Here is a 21,803-nt window from a genome sequence, read left to right on the forward strand (position 1 = left end):
TGGTCTATGTTAAAACTTCCTCTGGCCATCTCTGCAATACTGTGATGAGCTGCTGCCTAGTGGAACTCCCCGATGCCTCACCAAACCATCCAAATGCTTTCAGTGCTACTCCAGAGTCTTTCTCTGTAACAACATTAACACTTCCCTTCACTTGGAACAGAATCAGCCAACATGAGGGAGGTTTCAAAGCTTATTACAAACTACTTCCTACCTGATGGTAGGAATAGAACAAGTCCAAGAACAACACTGAGGAATTATCTTGAGTCTGGATGCTTAATTATTTTTCTTTTCCTAGTTGAATTGTCTAGCTGCTTCTTTGGAAAAGGGTATAAACTTGCTTTCCTGCCAGTTCAGACTTTGAATTTTGGGATTCCTCTTGACATTCTGTGTGAACGGTATCTGTAACCACAGAATTGAGGAATTATGACCCAGAGTACTGATTGACAACATTCTGTGATGGGAATCATTGCCCAAATAGCTCTGCAAAGTTTCATCCACCTTCTGGACTAAATACTGCACACCTGATCATGGATTGGAATGGACATTTCCCTATTTCACCATCAGTGAAAGCAAACCAGCAGCATTCCCTTCACCATACAAACCTTTCATTGTAAAGGAAGTAATTCAAAATGTCACTCATAACCACAACTTAGTACAACAAACAGTTCTTTATCTTTCATATATCTGTTCTAAGTCTTTAGGGAAGAATTATGTTAGATGACACTTAAAGACTCAAACTTTTATAGGCACAGGAACACCCAGGAAACTCATAAATCTTCAGACACAAATGAAGCTGTTCATGACCATGGGACTGGGTGCAATCACCCACTTCCATCAGAAAGAAAGCGTGGTGCCTTTTTCCATAGGTGTTTCATTAACTGGCAGGAATTCAGGCAGTGGCCTCCAGGTGAAGACAATCCTACCAGATCTGGAATGTGTTGGGAGCAATTCAGTGACTAGTTATAAAGGAAGGAATGTGTCCTGCTTTTCCTTGTTAGGGCTTGCTAGCACCCCAGGTTCAAGGGAACTGTTTATTTTCCTCCTGGAGGGGGAAAAAAAAAACCTAACAAGCTTTATGTTGCATCTGAAGCAGGTGATCTGAACAGCTTAACCCTTCCTACTCTATCTGGTATTTTCAACAGTATTACTTTGCATGGCTTCTTTCTTTTTCCTTTTGAATTGCACAGATACAAAGCATGTAAAAGCTGATCTTCCATGCCATCTGCCTGTAAGTTTCTCTGTCTGCACTGGGGGTTGCAGAGAATCAGTACTTTCCATTGGAATTCCAAAAAAGAAATCCATTTGTATTCTGCATCCCAGTGCACAGGCAGTGCTAGAGGTCTAGAGTGGTAGCAGCTTCTCCCTTATTTGGTAACACTGCTACACACTGAAAATTGAAAACAGAACTTCATGAAAAGGAAACAAAAATATGAATGGAATTTTAACTACAGCCCTGTGCACTCTGGCACCAGGGGAAACCACAGAGCACACACAAGTGTGCTGTATCATGCACTTTCAAAACTTCTTCACATGGTCATTTTGATGTGCAAGATCATATGCTGCAGCTGTTTCCTACTCCTTTATGTCTTGTTTCACTCATTGCACAGTAGCATTGATGGAGGACCTGCTCTTGCATCTTGTTCTGATGGAAACTGTCTTCCCAGGCATTGTTGCAGGAGCCAGAGTCAGAAGCCCAGGCTGAATCTCAGCACAGTAGCTGTGACTCTCAGATGTCTAAAGTGGGGAGGTGGAGGGGTGGCAGTTATTCACAGTGTTTGTAAAGCTGAGAACTCCCTGCTGTTGTGTTTGCTAGAAGTTTAGTTTCAGGAAAGCTCAAGTTCTCCCAGGTTCTTGGGAGAAGAATTCCCTGAGAATGAGGAGATAGAAATCCTGCTTAGCTCAGGAAGTTTCTCAGTTGCAAACAGCTGGAAGCTCAAGGAAAGTGTTATAAATTCCTGTCCAGTGTTTCATATCTTCCTTAAGCATCCACTCATAGCTATTATGAGAAGCAGGATACTGGTCCTACTGGATTCTTGGTCTTACCCAGCCTGGTCATTCTTATTTTGAAACATTACCTATTTCCAGTTCCAAAGTTACTTCTACATAAATTCTATGCTCTTGTGTTAGGTTATTACCACCAAAAAACCCTTACCGAAGGGAGGAAGTACCAGAGATTATAAAAAGCCTGATACTGTTGAGATTAACCCATAGTTGAGTAGATTTCCTACCTTAATGCTTTCACTTTTAGTCTCTGATTTGGATTCTAGCAGGTTATGTGGAGGACCTGATCTTTAATGATGGTGGCTTTCACTGTTTCATACTTGCTACATTGTGATAAACTAGGTTATTAAAATGAACAAGCCTATTAAACTGCACTTTTAGGCAGGCAAGTAAAAAGAAAAACATGGATATCAATTATTACTCTCCTTCTGAGGCGTTAACTGTATATATTTCTATTCTGAGCGTATTGATACATATATACACCTTGAAGACAAGATAGCTGTTGCTGACACAGTACATGTACATATGTGACCATGAAAAGCAGTACATATTTCTCCCTTTCATTTCCTTTCCAACTTCTACTCAAGTCAGAAACCTTCTGCTTCTCTGATTTTGACCAGTGTTGTTTTTCTGCAGATCTCCTACCTTTGAAGCCCTTTAATATTATCTTTGAGGATTTTCTTTTAGATTTCCAGCTTTCAGCTCTTGCAACAGCATTCCCTGACATACCTTTTGATGTTTTTGTAGGTCACTGACATGCAGTTTCACCTGCCAGCACACTTCAAAGCCTGTAATGTTTGGCAGCCAAGCCTGTCTCAGAGATTTTCTATTGGTTGGAAGAAGTTACTGAAATTAGATGGCAAAGGCTCCATCAGCACTGGAGTTACATTTCTACGCTGAAGATTGCCAGTGTTGCCTTCTTGATTATATGCTGCTTCATGGCTAAATCTTGACTTGGAGGCTGTCTGCCTGACGAGATGGTCTCCCAAAGCCACTCCACAAGGGTGGCAAGGAAGGCACCAGCCCAGGTTTTTGCCTGCCATCAGTAAAGGCCACTGGTTCTAGGAGAATGGAATTTACACATCTTCATAAGCTTGTACCTGCTCAGAGTGCCCAGAGCAGCTGCCAGCACCATCTGCCAATGCAAAAGGACTCTGCACTCACTCACTCACTCCTCCTCACAGAGGCATCCTATCATAAGTGGAGACCACCATCTTTCTGGATCATGGGGCAAGCTGGGGTACTCGCAGGGAAGCTCCACATGTTCCTACCAAGACAAGTAAATTCACACAAGGAAGCTGAGGAGGGTCTCCAGTCAGCTTGCATTCCGCCACAGCTCAAGGCTACATCAGCGGCCCTTCCATTCACTAGGCTGCAAACCTATCATCTTTGATTTCTCATTCATGCTTGTATCAGACCCAGTTCCATACTGCTGAGGTAGCTATAAGCCAGTAATAACTTGGACACAAACAAGCAGGGCTTGGCTTATTTTTATTTAATACTTCAGTTTACTATTTATATAGAATTTGGATATCTAATTTGAGCTACAGATTTATGAAGTAATATTTGCTGAGACTAAATGTTCCAATAGCTGTCAGTAAGTCCAAGGCATTTGTGGCTTTTGTCAGAGTAGGCTTGTTAAAGCACTGTGGTTTTCAGTGTAGTGAATTGTGCTCTATATTTTTATCCCATATTCATAAACCAAAAGTAATAGAGCTTTACACATTTCCCTTGTAGACCTTTAAGTGCAGGTATCATGTTGGATTATTTTACCTAGGTGAGATGACAGAGGAGTTTCTTAGCTTATCACTTAACCCCTCTGTGATTAGTATCATCTTTCAAAATATATCGTGCTCTTTTAGATACACTAAATTTATTTTCTCAGATTCATATATATATACACACATATAAAATAATAATGGTCCCAATTTTGTAGATATTATTCACTTAGGAGTTTCTCAAAGAGCAAGGTCTCAGACCGCTAGCTTCCATTGCTCAAGAAAACATTAAATAATAATAAATGTCATTTAAAATGAGGCCAGAATCTGTTCTCACAACTGTTACTGGAATCTTACATTACCATAACATCTGCTGTCTTGCAGCTGATCAGATTCAGCATTACTGTTTAAAGCAAAAACAGGAATCAAAACAGACAAACCTCTGTCGGGTGCTGGATTAGCAACTTCTGGGCCAGGTCCAGTGAGAGACTGAAGGGCTGTAACACTTGGTGTCCCAGCCCATGGCCTGCAGGGAGTCCTGTATTAGGCACCTACACTCCCTGCATTGTGAACAGGAAGATTTAGGAGCACCATTATAGGACAGCTGAACAACCTGTGCCCTGAGCAAAGGGCCATTAAGGTCAGCAGGATATCCCCTTCAGGAATTCAGGTGCTGCACTTAGGCTGTGGGAAGGTTCACAGCTGAGATCTGCTCAGGAATTGTCCCTTGAGACCAGGCACCTACAAGTGTTTCATCAGAAATGGAACAGCATTCACTGTTTTTATTGAGGCTTTTGTACAGTAGTTCAGGGATTAGATATATAAAACATTTAAGGGATTAGAAATATAAGACATATAAGAGGCATTTAGTAACTTTCTTACCCTTACAGGGCTTGTACCTGTATCTTTTCTACTTGCATTTATTTATACCACATCTAAGTCTCCCAGGCGCACAACAGATGTTTGTAATCATATCACTTGAGTGAAGGTCCAATATTTGTAAAGAAATTAAATACTGATGGGTGTAAAAGCTCAGTTTGAGTAGCAAGTCCTTTCCCAGAAGCTTTGTCTGAGGCTCATATTCATTATCAAGAGGCATTCATAATTAGCAGCAATCAGGTTTTTTTTTAATGAGAAACACCACTGACAAATCATGTAACTTGTTGCATAGAGCTAGGCCAGAGCCCTCTCCTGAGGCTCACCTTTGCTGCAAATCTAGTTACATGCTACAGGGTCCTCATGACAATATTGCCTCGGGAGATTGATCTGAAGTCACTAATACCAAAAGGGAAAAGCAATAGCACTGTACTCTCAAAACCTATGAACGCACTGTGATCACCTTAGCAACTTCATTAAATGATATTATACCCTCTAGCATGTATGCTCCTCAGTGTTCAATAAAGTGGGATGTCATTTGAAAGACCCAAATTAATACAGATGATATGGAACCATAATCACAAAGGAGACTGTAACAATTTGGTAAGGAAATGTTAGAAAGAACTTGGCTGAGATACTCAGATTATAAAGTCCAGGATGAAAACCACTGAATGAGCTCCTTGTATAAAATATACTTCCTCAGGTAATGTGACCAGCATATGAAATTCACTAAGGCTTCAGATCAGCCATACATTATAGCTACTTTCCTGTCCTTGGTAATATTATGGTCAGATGCTGACTGTGTAGTGAGAAAGCAGAATAACCAGATCTACATTAGCATAAAGCTTAGTTATTTATGAGTTATAGTAAGGATAAAGTATACCTTGCTCTGTAATGATAAGAAACCCAGAAAACATACATTATTGTATCTGAAATAAATATATTAGCATAAAACCTGAATATGAAAGTTTCTTCCAGCACAAACTGTGTAACAGCCGAGGCATCAACAGTGCCTATCTTTAGTTGCATCTCTCTCTTATTTGCCTAGGCTCCAACATAAAACCATGATCCCTGGCAACAATTTTGCATAGAGAAGCCATATAAAGTCTTTCTGTACTAGAATCAAGCACAGAAAACGCTAACCCACAATGAGAAAAACTGTTCCAGCTTCACCTACAGCAGGTTGTGGGGTTGAAGCTCTCTACCCCATCATAAACTATCATCATACTTTGGTTTGCCAGCATCAAGGCAAGCTGTACTCACCCTCTTGGCAAAATGACCCCAGTGAACTGCACTACCTTTAACCATGGGGGTTCTTTCAACCTGGATGGTTTTGTTGGGACTGGATTTGGACAATCAAGCCACAACATCAGAGGCAGAAGGAAGGAAGAGGCAAAAGAACAGACCTGGTAATAGAAACCACTTAATTACATGTAGTGCATTCGATTGCTACTTAAGGAGCTTACCTGCTCTCCCAGCCTGAAGTACACTCTTCTCTCTGGCAAAGAAGTATTTTTAACTTACACTCCATTTTTCTCTAACAATAGTTACGAGGCTTGAATTGACTTACTGTAATGTTAGTAATTATGCCAATGGCAGGAAGGAAAAGTTTCTAGTCACACATTTTTGTTGCTGTTTTTCATCTGATTTATCAAACACTTAACCTACTAAAGACTGTTGAGAACATATAAAGAAATTTTTGCTTTACAGCTGAAAGCAGCAACGGTCAGCACTTTCAGGAAGATTTTGGCATGCTCTAGAGCAATGAGAAAGAAACCCAGCAACATGAGGAGCCCCCAAAGTACCCCACAGGCCCAGCATCCTGAGGACTTTCCAAAACTGGCTAACACTGTCTCTGTATCTTAGAATCTACTTCCAACCCTTAACTCAAAACATAAAGCTACAGGACAACCCCCTTCTCCTGCAAAGCAAATCCAGTCCCAGCAGCTTTGCTTATCACCTCTATCCCTGCTGGCAGGCAGTCACCCTGCTCCCCATAGCACATCAAACCAACAGCCACCCACCCAATAGCCTTTGGCAAGATACCACCTGCAAGTAGTTCCCAGTCAAACCTCCTATTCCCTGTAGAAACAGCCTGTTTCTCTGCTAACCCTTAATTGCTGGGCTTTCCCTCTCTTAAATCCAGCTGGTACCAGTACAGCGGGTGAGGCTAACTGAGCCATGGTGGTTACCTCCAGGCCTCCTGGATCCTAAAGCAGCAGGTTGCTGTGCTGTAATTGCTGGTGGTTAATAGTGTGTTTGACAAGCTCCGAAGGTTCTGGAAGTTGTTTCCTTCGTGCAGTCTTTCCTCTCATTCCTCACCACCCACTGTCCTCCTTGGCAATTGCTAGTTAAGGTGGAAGTTTTTAAAGAAACTGCTCATTAAACGTTAGGAAATGGGGTGCTGCCCGTGCCAGGGGCAATCCTTTTCCCTGGAGGATTAGCAAATTGAGCTGTTTTCTGTCCAGCTGCATTTCTCATGCTTCCAGCCTTGCATCATTTTTGAGACATAGTTTATACTGGTATGTAGCTTATCCTGAGCAGGGCAGGATGTTACATGAAAAGAGGAAAGACCAGAGAAAGGGTTTTAGATGAGATCAGTTGGTATAACTGAAAAGAAGAAGCAACAAGTTTGGGGGTATCAGGTTTGAGGATAACTGCAAATAACTGCTCTACATTAGGCTAAATATCAGAATATAAGAAAAAAAAGACACTAATAGTGAAATAGAGATTAGTGGAGGGCTGTTAGCAAGGGGAGAGGTGATTAAATGATTGTCTCCTGTAGAAAAGAGAGGCCTCATTCATCACCTTAAAAAGCATGGAGGGATTATCTTGGAGATGAATTGTAATGAGCCATTAAACAAAATATACAGGTTTTAATACCTGCTAAAGCTATACATTTCATTTCCCTTGGTCATTTGTTGAAGTGCTTTTTGGTCTGCCTCAAGATCAGGACTCAGAAGAGGGAGGTGGCTGATCTCTGGGTGAGAAGCATGTCTGCAGGAGATGGGGTGCTTAAGCTCTCCATTGGTTGGTTCTGCAGGTTCATTCCAGTGCACAGCGGCTGCTGCAGTTTCACCCACGGAGCTCCCTTCAGGGCATTCGGTGCATGGGCTGAAATGTAGGACGTTCTAGGAAGTGCATCTGAATCTCAATATCTTGATGGGTTCTCAGGTAGGTGGGTGGCATTTATTACAGCCAAAATGGAGATCTTGTTTGAGGGAAAAACAAATATATATTCTTTTATAAAGCAGCAGTACATGCAGTGGGGCTGGGGGAACAATTTCGTGGGTTTTCTCAGACTTCATACAACTCATTTTCAGGTTGAGTCTTGAAGTGGTTTACTGATATACAAATGATGTTGGCCTTTTGCAGGAGCCCGTATATAAGATTCTTGGGAAAAAAATGGTTTATGGAAATACTTCTTGAGAGCAGAACTCGGCTCGCTGGAATGTAAGCAGAAGGTGGAAACTTCTACCAAGTTACCTCTCTAACTAATCTGTTTACAATTATTTATAGTGATGCTCAGTGTGTGGCTAGAATTGGTTCCCTTCTCAGCTCTAGCTTCCCTTGCTGACTTGGTGGTTAACAATATTAAGGACTATCCAGCTCTGTACTGAACTCCTATTGCTTGCAGTTCTTATGTCTTCCAACTAGTCTAGAATATTTGGCACTTATGTGGATACATGGAATAGAGACAGTATATTTTGAAGCTGATTTTAATAAATGTAACTTTCCTCGTTCTAGTTACATTAAATGCTGCTGCCTAGAAATATCTCTTCTGTCTTAACAGTGATGGAAGCTGCATCAGGCAGGCTTTTCCTTGGATTTCAAAGGGATGTTCGCATGAGTAAGGTACTGTTCAACCCTGAGAAGGGAGAAGCAGGTACTTGGAGTTTACTTCATAGATTGGGGTTTGGGTGGGGTTTTTTGGGTTGGTTGGTTTGTTTGTAAAGGGCTGTGCTATAGCTTTTAGTTCCCTGTGTACACATGCTCTCTCAGAAAACAAAAACAACTGTTAAAAGAATCACACAAGTGGCTCTTAAGGAATTAGAGATTTCAGTAGCTGCTCACAGGAAAACTCAGCATTTTTAATGGAAACAAATTTGGTGCCTGTTCTTAGAGGCATTCTGCTGAGGCACTCTACTGTTTTTATTGCCCTGGTCTTCACTATTTGCCTAATAAGTGATTGTTCATTGAACAAATGCATTGTTCATTCCAAGCAAACCAGGACAGTTGGATGAAGCGCAGAAAAAAAGGTGACTTTAAACAACCTCACACATCCCCAACTGCATTAGTGATGCTGTAGGTTATATGTGGCTAAAAAAGGGGCATTAGCCCTGCAAACTAGCAAAGGATGACCAACATACAGCAGCTGTTAGACCCTTAATACTTCTTCCAGATCATCCACTGCAGCAGAAGTTGCAGGCTGTGATGTACACCTGGCCTTTTATACAAGCTGTGTTTTCTTGAGGGTAGATCTGTTATTGCCAGTTCTCTTTCATGTAATAGTTTCCAAAGCAATTTAGGAGGTAATCAACACTGTACAGTCTGGGACATAGCTGAAGCTGTTTCATGCTTGTCTTTATTCAGGGGGAATGCAGAGGACTCTGTATTCAATTTGGCAGGCAAACTGAGAATGAGGAGGGAAGAAAGCTCTGAACAACTGAATTGAAAAAGCACAATTGTTTGTTGTTTTCCTTTGAGGAAAACCCAAAACTTCACTTAACGTTCACATCATGTGGCAGATGTGGGCTCAAAGCATGTTTTTCCAAACATGTTTGAAGCTAGGCCTCCCACCATGTAGAACACTTTTATGTTTTCAATCAGAAGTGCCTGAAACAAAATATTTCAGAAGCATAAACCCATGAAATTTTATTTTATTCTTTTTTCTTCTTTTTTTTTTTTTTTTTTCCAAGTAAACAATCCACCAAAGCAAAAATAATTGCCTAATTCTTGCATGGATGCAGGTTAGCTTATGTGGGAGCTGAGATGAGAGAGAGAAGAGAAATGCATGGAGGGGCTGAAGCGTCATGAAATTAATGTCTGCTTCAGAAACAGAAGGCCTGTAGCAGGGTATGTACTTGGAACAGCTGAGTTTATTCTTCCTTGCATTTTCTATAATGGTGTCATGATGACAAGATAAAGCCCCTTGTGTTCTCAAAATACTGTCTGTAAGGAAGAGAGGGACTGCTGTAGCTATATACTTTTCTTTCTAACACAGATTTGGCAGACCAAATAGTATCTACTGCTTTGTATTCTATCAATAAGTATAGGTGAAATTATTTGTTGATCTCTTTTATTGCTACTGGATGCTGCTATCTAATGGTTTCAATGACTTTTCCCACAATAAAGCTCTAATACTCCTTTCTGCTGGTGTGATTGTTGATTGTACTATTTAACTCGCATTCCCCACTGTAGTTCCTTGCTTTCACATTGAATTCATTTACAATTGTTTACTCTGGCCTAATTTTGACATCTGCTGGGTCAATTACCTGAATGATCAAAATCTTTTTGAAGCTCAGAGCATTGTTTTCTTTGTTTGCTTTTCTCCATACTTAGAAGACCCGAAGAATTTATAACTTTTACTGGATTTCTAAGTTTACATCACATTTTATTTAGGATTTTAAGGTAAAGATAAGTTATTGAACAATGCTTAACATTGACACAAGAGGTGAGTAATGTCACAACTTGGTTTAGTTTGGTCGCTTCGTTTCAGGCTTTATAAATTCCAAGAGAAATGGAATAAAAGTCTTCCAATAAAAGAAGATATACGGATATATATGGCATATATGGACAGGAAGAATGGAACAAGGAGAAGGTTAGTGTTCTGACACAAAATTGTGAATGGGTAATGGAAGGAGACTGGAACAAGGGTGGAGACTTAAAGATATAAAGCCTGAAACTGCTGGGGTTAAGGGGCTGGTCTAAGAATTAGATGCTTTGATACATTATTGAAAGTATGTCCCATCCCAGAGCTTGGACATTGGACTGAAGACTACTGAATTTAAATGGCCTTTTAGTAAGTGAGGAATAAAGCATAGGTTTGTAATCCTTGCCTCTAGAAGGTGGAAATCCTACTCCTGCCATCAGCTGATGTAACAGAGGTCCGTATGGAAATCTAAAGGTCCTGCTTCTGCTGGGAAATATTTGAGTTTCTGTATGATGCTGCAAATTCCTGCTTTCCAGCTTTCTTCTTCTTCTTGACCAAACCAAAAGGTGCATATATGTGCACATGCAAGTAAACTCGGAAGCTACATTATGCCAAAATGTGGGCTGTCGGTGTGACTGAATCCACTCCCACCCTGCGGGTATAGTCTGCGTTGTTACACTTGGATTTCGCTGCTGCTTTGCTTTTCCCTAAGTAGCAACAGAGCTCGTCCAGAAATAAAAGCTTAGTAGGAAGGGAAGTGTGTATGTGTGTGTGTGTGTGTGTACACACTCATAACAATGGTGGCGGCTGCACAGCGAGTGACATACCCGATTCAGCAGTAGAAAGCAGGGGCAGGGTGGGGTGTCAAGCATGAGAAACATTATTCCCCCCTTTGCCGCGGTCTGTTTGCTTCTCGTTGGGAAAACCACTTGAAAGCAAGCCCTGTTTGCTAAACACCGCCTGGATTTGTGTGCCGCTCCTGCGCTTGCCGCGCACAGGCCGAGTGTCCGGCAGCTACAGCTCCCTTTCCGGAGGGGGAACGGGCTGCGCCGTGCGGTGCCGGGACGCGTGATACGGGAGCGAGGGGGGAATCCTCCCTTCCCGTGTCCCACCGGCCATTGTTCGCCTTATCGCAGCCATCTCCGACCCGCGGCCACCGCTGCGCGCCCGCGGCAGGAAGGCGGAGGTGTCGGGGGAGGGGGGTGTGTGCGCTGTGCGGAGCCCCGCCCCGCAGCGGGCGTGAGGGGAGGCGGCGCCGGGACTGGCGGAGACCCCGGGGGTGGCGGCGGGGGCTGCGCTGAGAGCAGTGAGGGCGCTCCATGGGTAGCGCCGCGGCAGAGCCCAGGGCCCGCGGCGGCCCTGCTGCTGCCTGCGCTCGGCCGCCGCTCTTCGGTAAGGGCCGGCGGCGGGGGATATGGGACGCGGCGCGGCGGGAGGGAGAAGGGAATGAAGAAAGGGGGGGGGCTTACCTCAGCCCGGCCCCGCAGCTCACCTCAGCGTACGCGGAGGCCGCGCGGTGTGGCGGCGGGGAGGGCGCCGGCAGCGGGCGACCCCCGCCGGGGAGCGGCCCTGCCCTCGGCCCGGCGACGTGGCCCCTTCGGGAGCCTCCTCTCTCTATGGTTCTCTCTTTGCTTCCCCTTCCCCGCCGCAGGGATTGTGCTGGGAGAGGGAATTGCTGAGCTGTCTGGCGCCGTGTTCTTTCCTTTCCCCCTCTTCTGACGGCTCTCCTAACCGGAGCGGTCCGGAGGCGTTTATCGACAAGCCTGCTGCCGCTCTGCGCTTCCAAAGGCAGAGCCTCCTGGAGAAACACCTCAATAACGAAAGGCATGTGTTCTGTGAGGGGAAACTTCTCCCCATCCGCCTTGCAGTGCGGGAGAAGCATGGCCAAGTGTTTACGGGGGGGGGGGGGGAAGTGGCTGTTGTACTAAACTCTGTGGGTTGGGTTCTGCTGCTGCTTTACAGCGAAAGTTTTTCCTATTCAGAAACTCTTTGTCATCAGTGTTACAGTTTTCAAAGCGGTGGAATTGCTGTACTGCTTGTTGCTCGTCTAAATAAGTGAAAATAAGGCAGCCTATCTCTAAAACTACACCGCTCTAAAAGCGTGAACTGGATTCGGGAACAGGTCTAACACATCCTGCTGCTTTAAGTTGACTCCGAAGCTGGCCAGACTTAAAAGGAGCATGTCTTTTAAATACTATGAAAATCTCTGTCTCGATATAAATACATATCACACTTGTTAAAAGGAGGGGAGGTTTTGTGGCTTCTTCTGCTGTAATTGCAAGGTGGAATTGCAAAGTAGCTTTGTAGCCATGAGAATTACATGTGGGAACAGAAGAAACTTGCTTCAACGTTGTGTTTAATGTAAACCTCACCTCAATCTACTTGAGGTGTTTGGAATTGCTTAATTATCTATGTTATTTGTGTAGTACTCATATAGGTACTGACTTTAAAGGCTAAATAGGAATTAGAGCAGTTAATTTGTGTTAAATTCTTAAGTTTTCTCCACCTCCCCCAGCACACCCTGCCTGCCAGATTAATTACAAAAACAAGTGCTTTGGCCACATTTCCTCTTGTATTTTTAAGATGCAAAGAGAAATAAAGCAGAAATAATGGAAAAATAGCTGAAGTGCCATCAACAGGATGACGCCTGTTGAAATGCGGTGTTCTGAACGTTAAAGGTGCTACTTCTTCAGGTGCTCTAACCAAATCCAAACATAAGCAGGATAACTCATCTCAACCTGCCCTTTTAGATTGGAATAACTCTTACTTTGAGCTAGAAAGAGTTGAATTTCAGCTCTTGATGCAGGTAAGTCTGCAACTGATGTTGGCTTTATAGCTGTCATGTTCCAATTTGGTTTTGGTTGTTTTTTCCGATGTAGTGTTTACTATATAGTGTAAACACTAAGGATTTCTCCTGGTGTTGAGGGAATAAAAGCAGGCATTGTGGGAGCTGCTGGCACCATACCTGACTCTGCCACCTGCAGTTTTCTGCTTTGAAATGAATCTCTTAACCTGACATGGGGCAATTTGCAGCAGCTCTCTGGGTTTTCTGAGCAGGAGGAATGCAGGTAGCTGCTGAGTTATACTGGCAGAACCATCCCCAAATACGTGCACTTTGATGGTGGAGCTTCTAAGGGGTACTAAAGGACACCAACGCCCTTCGAGATAACTGCACTGAGATTTGTAGATACGCTTTGATACTACAATATTTGTAAATCTCTTCACTTTTCCATGTTTTTCCTTTGATTGCCTTTCATATTAAAAGGTCTCAGGCTGAAAAGACACATAACTGCTTTCAGGATGTTTTCTTTTCTGAGATGAGATGTGGTAGCCCACGGTTTCTGCCTCAGCACAATCTACACAAAGAGAATTCATCCTATCAGATCAAGGGTGTCTATTATCTTGAGACAGGATGCTGAACACAGCTTGGTGGTTGATGCAGGCAGGGAAGTTGCTCATGGTCTGTATCAGGGCAAGTGTTTTTGCAGTTGTATTCAGTTGTAGTAACATGTCATAGTAAAGAACAGGTCTTGCTAAATGTAAAGAACTTGGTTCTGAAGGTTTCCAGAATAAATATTCAGGGCAGAAACATTGCTTATGAATTTGCTTTTGAAATAATTTCTGCATACCTTTGATTTCTATGCAACACTCTACATGTTGTAGGAATTAAAATAATCTCAAACGGTCAGAAACACTTATAATACTTCAGTTAAGCATTGTAATGTAAAGCAGTATCATATTGAAAGAAGTTTTGGATTTTGTCAGCACAAAAGTACTACTTCTCATATATTTCTGTACTCATCATCATTTTTCCTTCTTCTCCACTTCCTTTGTCCCCTTAATTTTTAAGGGTTTAATCTTTGGCTTGTCCAATGGACCTGAAGCACCGCTGAGCGTTACCTGCAGGAGCTCTATAAGCACAGTGGCTGCTGGGATGTTGCGGCAGAACGGTGGAAGCAACAAGCGTGGTTTGGGATTAGCCCGACTGTCTACCTCCAACTTCTTCACCGTCTCCAATTCGGGAAACTGGGGAATGGGGCGCAGCACCAAGAGCAGCTCTCTGAGCAGCATCAGCTCCAACTCGGACTGCTATGATAATCCTGTTGTGGATCCAGAATATATCACACAACTGGTGAACGACGTGAGGAAGTTTGCAGATGTGCTGCTGTATTTGAAGGAAGCCATTTGTTCAGAAGGTATGTCAGTGGGACTTTATGCTTAGTTCTTATATTCTCTGAAATTCTTGCAACTCCGTATGTTTTGACTGGTCTTTACAGTGGTTATTCCTTCTGGCCCTTTACCTTCCCCCTTTATCGTCCCTTCCTCCCCTCCCCCAGCACTATGACTACGGGAAGTGGTGGTTGTTGTTTTGGGTTCCGTATTTCCTCACCAGAACACTGCAATATGTTTCATAATCATAACAAGGGAAAATACGCTTTAGCCCGCTGTGTAGGCTGATGCTAAAAATTAGCAAGACCATCAACTGTTCAGTTTTAACCACCTGAATGGGTTTTTTGTAATTCCAAAGAATTCTGTTTATATTTTGGTGATTCTTCTAGGCCAGGTTTTGGTTTTAGAAGTCTTTTTTGCTAGTAGTTTGTAACTGCAGTTTCTTCTTCTACAAGGTAAGTATTTACCATCTTCTGCCAGCAGGTGGAAACTGTAAGAGTTTCTTGCTCAGGAGGAGTGTGCATTACTGTGTGTTTCTATTCCTTTAGGGAAATCATTTTGGTCACCATCAGGAAAGCCTTTATTGAGTTTGTACAGAAATGTGATCATGGTAAAACCTGAAATGACATCCAGAGCTGTTTGCTGTAAGTGGTCCTGAGTGCTGAGCGTTTGCAGTCCCCTCTGTTTCAAGTGAGTCTGCACACAGCTGAGCTAGCTCTGCCAAAAGGTGTCAACAAACCTTAGCAGGGCAGTCATTTGAGACTAGTGACTACTTCATGCCTACAGTGGTTTTTCTGAGCACACAGGGTGAGCAGAGGTATGTGTGAGGTGCTTGGTGCCTACTGACACTGACAAGGGCACCCTGCAGGAAAGGCAGGGAACCCAAATGTTCCAGTTGCCACGCAGCATTTGGGAATTCAATTTTCAGTTTAAGATGTTGGACTCAGAAGATCCAGACGCGATAGAGTGAGTTCTGTAATACTGGGCTTGCTTTCTGCTGGCTGGATGCAACTTTGCGGAAGCTGCGTAGTTTGGGTTACATTTCTCCCTTTGATTTACCTTTGGAAATGTTTGCACTTGTCCAGAAATTAACAAAAACTTTCTAGAGGTGATTGAACAGACTTCTTGCACATAAAATTCTGGCTCCTAATATTTGCAGCTTAACACCATACTGAAATTAGTGATGTGAATGACTCCAAGGTGGAAATCAACTGCAGGGGTAGGAGATGAGTTGTATTTAGACAGCGTTAATCAATGTAGATTGTGTTGAAGAGTTAAACTTTGAAGCTTATGAAATAACTAAAAGTTCTGCTACCAGCTACTGATGTACTTATGTATGTGCTGCATTTTTAAGCAGTTCAGAAGTGGCAAATAGAAGTCATGCCAACACGGTTGCACCAATGAGCTCTTGTATTTGCTTGGTAAGCATTCCTAGAGCTTGCTGCAGGCCCTGCAGCCTCTGGCCACTCTTCCCTCAGATAGCTTCTGCATCTGCTCTTAGTCGTAGTATTGCTGCTTTGGCAGATATGTCTAACCTCCTTTCCATGCACAGTAACCTCCCATCTGGGCTGAGGTCTGCAGCCATAGGTGGGCTGATTCCAGTGGGTGCATGCCTGGAATTTCATCTGGACTGCTTGGTTGTGTTCCCTGCTGGTGTTATCTGAGCTGCCTTGGAAGAGCCTAGCTGTTTTTCAGCTACGGTTCACTTAACATTCTCCTGATGTAGTGATATTATCTTGGATGAGAAATCTAAGCTATTTTGGATTAGAACTTGTGTTCATGTCTGAACTAGATCATAAATGCCTTTGATTATAGACTTGTACTGTGCTTTGTACAGTACCAATGGAAGTCGATACATAACATGAAGAGTAAGCTGAGATCTCTTTTAAGGAGAGAGTGCTATATAACTAAATTTTCAGTCTATTTCAGGGCTATTTCTCTTTGCATTACTTATGCTAATATAATTTCATTTCTCACAGTAGTCTCATGGTCATAATGCTGAATAAATTTGGAATATTACTTCTCAACAGAAGTAAACCCAGGATTGTAACTTTGATCATTTTTCAGACTCACACACAATGTTTGTTGTATAAACCGCAGTCTGATGTCTTCGCTGTCACCAAGTAGGAAACATGTTTCTTAATGATACTTTACATAAAAACCCATCACCACCACCCAAAAAAACCCCACCACCATAAAAACCCCCATCCCAAGCTCACAAACCAAGACCCTCTGAGTGTAACTATCATTGAGAAGTTTGTCAGCTGTTTGGACATGAGGGAGCTGCAGTTGCCTCTTGTGTTGACTGAAATACCATGTGTTCCACGCACTTCAGTTCTTGCTGCCTGTTTCTTTTGATTTCCCCTTTGAATCTAGGCATTGTACTCACTGGATATAACAGTCAGTTATGAGCAATCCAACTTGAGGTGTAGGATCAAGATACTTCACTGATGTCTTAAATGTCTTTGGTAAAGAGGAGGTCTGGGCATTTTTTGAACATAGGTCAGAATGCAGTGCTGTTTCACAAAGTTTTTATTTAATTCTACTTGATGACAGGCTTAACTCGTAGTGTTTGAACTGCATGAACAGTGCATCAGTCTCTTGGTCCAGTCTTCAGTTACATTTCCAGATAAGCAAGATAGTGTCATATGGCTGATATTGGTAAGGTTAGTTATACTGTCATCATATCTTTGTGTTTGAACTGGCAGGCTGTCTTCATTTGTAGCATTCATACTTCGTGAGGTCACAGAGAACTGAAATATATTGTGGAGACTCAAAATAAGTCAGTCATCTTTCCTTTCTGATAAGAAAATTAAAACAGTTCCTCAGAAATCCCTGCCTGGAAGGCCAGACTTGACTGTGTTTGTTCAATACCTGGAAGACTCAGAAAATTACCTGCAATCTGTGCTGCTCTTAAGACTTCATTTGAATTTTCAGTTTTAGTGATGGTATTCTGTATTCTTAATGTACCTCAGGTTCAGTTCTTTCAGTTTTAATGTAGACCCTAAGTGCGAATTGTTAAGACAGAATGGCTTGAAAGCTGATGGGTTTTCTCTTTGTGTTTTGAGCTCCAACAGTAGCTATTGGTTCAGTGTGGGAACCAAGTGTTGCCTTCAGCTTGCACCCCTCTTTAAAAAGGTAGGACTTACAGGGAAGTACTTTCTAAAGGCTGGAGCTGGCTGTGATCTTCAAAGGTAGTGGTGCTCAAGGAGAGACGCAACTTTCCATGGTAGAGAAAGTTTTAGGAACTGAATTGTGTGCCTCCAACTGAGGCCTGCTGAGAAATTAACAACCTGACCATAGTACTGAGAATACATTATTATTTGAAGTGTGTGAGGTTATACTTCAGGTAAATCCTGTCATTTGAAGGGATTAACTCTTGTCCCGAAGCATGGTTTAATGCATCTGCAAGTAAGTGCTGTTGAATTTTTTGGCTGGGCGAGTTCAACATGGATAGTATCTCCCTTTGGAGAATAGGGGATGTGTGTTAACAGTGGTATACTGCCCAATCCTTTGAAAAGATAAGGTTGTCTATACCTCATCAAAGTTGTACAGAAAGGATGCAAGCTGCTTTTTAGGACAAAGCATGCTGGACAGAAATTTCTATTAAAGAATTTATCAGTTCTAAAGTAGTATTGCTTATTGCATAGATATGCACAGTTGAGAATGTAGGTATGGTTGAGAATGAGAGTAGGTATTTTATGCATAAGCTTGGTGACACTACAGTCTGTGCTATTACTGCGTGTAATAAATTCCATTGTTGTTTTAAGCAAATGATGCCACTGTGTGGTCTTTGCTCAAATGAGATTCATTTCGTCAGGCTTAAAAGCACCACACACAAGAATATTTAGGACACAGTCTGAGTTCCTAATTAGAATATATTTTACTAAGTGTTTCACTTCTAAACAGTAAATAGTAGCTTTTACTTGTATCACATCAGAGAAGGGGGAAACATTCCTGTTTCCCTAGTCTGAAGCTAGTTAGCTACTAGTTTTGTGACATCTGCTCTTTATTTTTTTTTAAGGAATGTAATGTATGCTTCATATTGTAAGTTCTGCCTTTGGGACTGTGGGAAATGCTGTGTTTCATCATTTGCATGTGGGTTAAAAGTGCAGGAGTATTTTACTTTGCACTTTAATATATAACAATGTATTTTGGAATTATTGCTTGTTTTATCACTCACTTTGAAGTAATCTTCAAAGTGTGATATTGTGTGCTTCATGTGGGTAACTCTGCATCCTTTTCATGAGCAAACACTTTTCCTCAAGCTCATTCTGTCTTCTACCTAGATATTTTTGAATGTGGAATAGCAAGATAAAGCTCATACCTTTCATCATGGGTTTTTCCTTGAGGATCAGATTTTGCTGTCTGATTTCTTTGAGTTTGAGATTTTCTGATTATTATTTCTTTTAAAACTGAAGCAGAGGTAAAAAATACAGGTGAAGCTGGATGGCCTGGTCAGGAATGTCTGCATCCTCCTTAGAGTAGCACCAAGACTTGTAAAAGGATCAGGAATGCAACCTAACTTGAAACCTCTCAGGCCCTTATTTTTGAAGAGCAAGATATTCAGTCCAGTGGGACAATTTCAAAGGTGTGTCAAGTGAAATAGTTTCCTCAAAATAAGGAACTTGCAATCTCTAGTGACCTCAAACCCTTGTGTTAGCACCACAGAGATTGGGATAAATTACATGCTACACTAAAAGCCAGAAGCTGTCTCAATGTAATGCCTGAGGGGCAAAGAGGGATGATTTCTCTTCAGCCCTTCCAGGCTTTGATAATAGGTGCCTTATTTTTTGTCCGTATTTTAGTACAATTAAGGCACTGTAGTATATTAAGCATTTGATTCTTATTTCTTTATTTTCTCATAATGTAAACCAGTAATGCCCTCTTTCTGAGGCAGTCTTCTTACAAGTCAGTTGGTCCTGTTTTGCTAGGGAAATCTGAAGTTCATTAGCTGTTGCAGTGAAGATTACAGATTGAAATTATGATAATTTATAATACTGGGTGTAATTTTGCTGTTTGTTCTTTATTACAATTTTGATGTTTCTCCATGAAAGGTGCTGTCTTTGATACACCTTAAACTTGGATGTATTTACCTGTCTAATGACACCTCTTAATATGAATGCTTGGTAGGTGGGCAAACTGCTCTAACGAAGGATCTGAGAAAGGGTTTGCCCTTTCGTTGCAAGAGTCTCTAGAAGGAATGTTTGGGTTGGGGTGGAGGGTGTTTGTTTTGAGGGAAGTTGGACTGATTTTGTGCTGGGTTTCTGTTTGTTAGTGTTTTGTGTCTTAAATCAAAAAACTTTATAGGAGGAGGTAAAAAAAAAAAGGTTAAAAAAGGTAAAGAAATAAAATACCATAGGGGCAGGTGGTTTTCAGGGACTGTGAGAGCTTAGAACATACCAAATGTGTCAGTAGTCTGCTTGCGAGTTGATGAAATGACTGTTGAGGATCCTCAGGAAAAGGCAGAGAAATCAATGTAAATCTTAGCACATCATTTCTTTTATTCCTTGTTGCATGAAAAAAGGGGAAAACAAGCTGTCTGGTAGAAAATAATACCTGTTACAGAAATCACAACATTTGACCATGTTGACAAATAGTCTGAACCGGGATTTTGATGTTAATCACTTCCAGGATCTACTAGAGTGTTCCATAGTTGTAATAGTTGAAGAATAATTCTGTAATTTAGTATTAAGATATTACCTTTTTAATACTTTGTATATAAAAGGTAATGTCTTATGTTACCTCTCTTCAGACTTGGTCTACAAAGAACTAAGTGCGTGTTTTTAATGTGTTAGGCTGTAATTACATTGTTCATCCTCTTGCTGAGACAAATAAGGTGAGAAGAGGTGAATTCTGACAGCTTGTACTTGCTGCTTTGGATGGTGGTGTTTCCATAGCAGAGGTGGCAGAAGTCACCTTGTGAGCTACAGGAGCAGGGAAGCCAGGACTAAACTAGATTTGGGCAGGGGTAAGGCAGCAAAATTATTGTTTTCTTATTAGAAATCTTGTTAAGCTTAGGGCTGTATTTTAAATATGCCAGTAGGGTATTTCCAGAGCAGCTTAGAGAATAAAGTTCAGTGTGAGCTACTGTGATCTCTCCCCTTCTCCCTGGCACTGGCAGTATTTTTCTGGTGGCTGTGTAGCAAGCCAGTTCTGGGGTAGATCTGCCTGAACAGTAGTCCTGGGAAGAAGCAAATGAGCTTTCAGCCAGGTCAGTTCCATGAGCTGACTGTAAAGTTGTGCAGAGTACCAGCAGCAAAGGGAGAAGGTGGCTGGCAAAGGAATGAGTGGCCAGAGGTTAAAATGGAACAAGACTGTGAGGGTCTAGGCAGAGTTGGCATGGCACTGCACCCTGACACTGCAGCATACACTGCTAAAAACCTGTAGCAACTCTATTGTCTACTCTATTGAATGCTAATTTGACAGAGGTATATGAGAGGTGGAGAGAATAGCAAGCAAAAAATGCCCTTTGTAGATGCCAAAGTAATCAGCAGCTTATTCAGCTTATTTACCTCTTAGCTCTGAGCTTTTGGCATATTTGAATTTGACAGTTATCTTTTTAACTTGCCTTCCTAAAACCTGCTTCTTGTATGCAAAGATGTTTGTGCTTCCAGTCTTTCTGACTTGGAAATTCTTTAGTCCACTCTTTCACATATCTCCGAATAGTGGTCACTTCTAAATGTTAGTTCTGTCAATCTGAAATTGAAACTGTTTTCTGGGAAATGTGAAACAGTCTTTCAAGGTAAGAGCTGTAAAGGACATAAATAAGAACAAAATAAATGCTTCCTTGACTTTAGCAAAGTTACATGATTGCTAAGAACCCTAAGGCAATAGTAGTATTTTTTTAAACAGCTCCTGGTGTATTTTGTGGCAAGGCTCAGAGGAAGGAAGAAAAATACAAGCATGTAACCTGTTTCTCTTTGTTCAGCTCTAGGACTACAGCAAGCTAGAGACCTGGTCATTTTCCCATATTTTCCTTACTTCCATACTGTCCTTTCTTCTTGGATCCTCTCAAGATCAGACAGCACTGAGATCACTGGCTGTGAGTCCTCTTCCTGTCCACTGCCAGATTCCTTAAATGTGAGAAGTTCTGCAAAGAAAGCAGAAGCTTGGTGTACTCCAGAGAACCCGGTCTGTAAAAGAACTAGTGGAGCCTCTGTGAAGGCAAGCCTACAAGAATCCAACAAAAAGTAGTTCACAGTCCAGGTTTATGAGGGGCAGCTATAGCTACAGGCCATGGTTTTCCCAAGGAATGTTACACTTAAGCTGGGAAAGAGAACTTTCCACCTTTCTTTCTGTTACACTCTACATAATTCCACAAACCTTTGCCCAGGCTTCTTGTTTTCTATAAAACTGCTATCTTGTGGGCTTTTTTTTGGGTG

At 41.9% G+C, this 21,803-nt stretch overlaps 1 protein-coding gene across 5 annotated transcripts in view; it reads left to right on the forward strand.

Annotated features, from left to right (window-relative positions):
* The first annotated feature begins 11,507 nt into the window (after nucleotides 1-11,507).
* Nucleotides 11,508-21,803, forward strand: part of ARHGAP29 (Rho GTPase activating protein 29) — a 48,444-nt gene continuing 38,148 nt past the window's right edge. For 3 of the 5 annotated variants that reach the window (XM_065675589.1, XM_065675585.1, XM_065675588.1), the window contains exons 1-2: nucleotides 11,508-11,640; nucleotides 14,099-14,444. In XM_065675589.1, the coding sequence (XP_065531661.1) occupies nucleotides 14,183-14,444 (262 nt within the window). In that variant the 5' untranslated portion in view covers nucleotides 11,508-11,640; nucleotides 14,099-14,182. Of the gene's footprint in view, nucleotides 11,641-11,786; nucleotides 12,073-14,098; nucleotides 14,445-21,803 lie in introns of those variants that run through there. The other 2 variants (XM_065675587.1, XM_065675586.1) reach the window with 2 other exon arrangements.

The sequence above is a fragment of the Lathamus discolor genome, chromosome 3 (assembly GCF_037157495.1).
Source record: "Lathamus discolor isolate bLatDis1 chromosome 3, bLatDis1.hap1, whole genome shotgun sequence".
Taxonomy (NCBI): domain Eukaryota; kingdom Metazoa; phylum Chordata; class Aves; order Psittaciformes; family Psittacidae; genus Lathamus; species Lathamus discolor.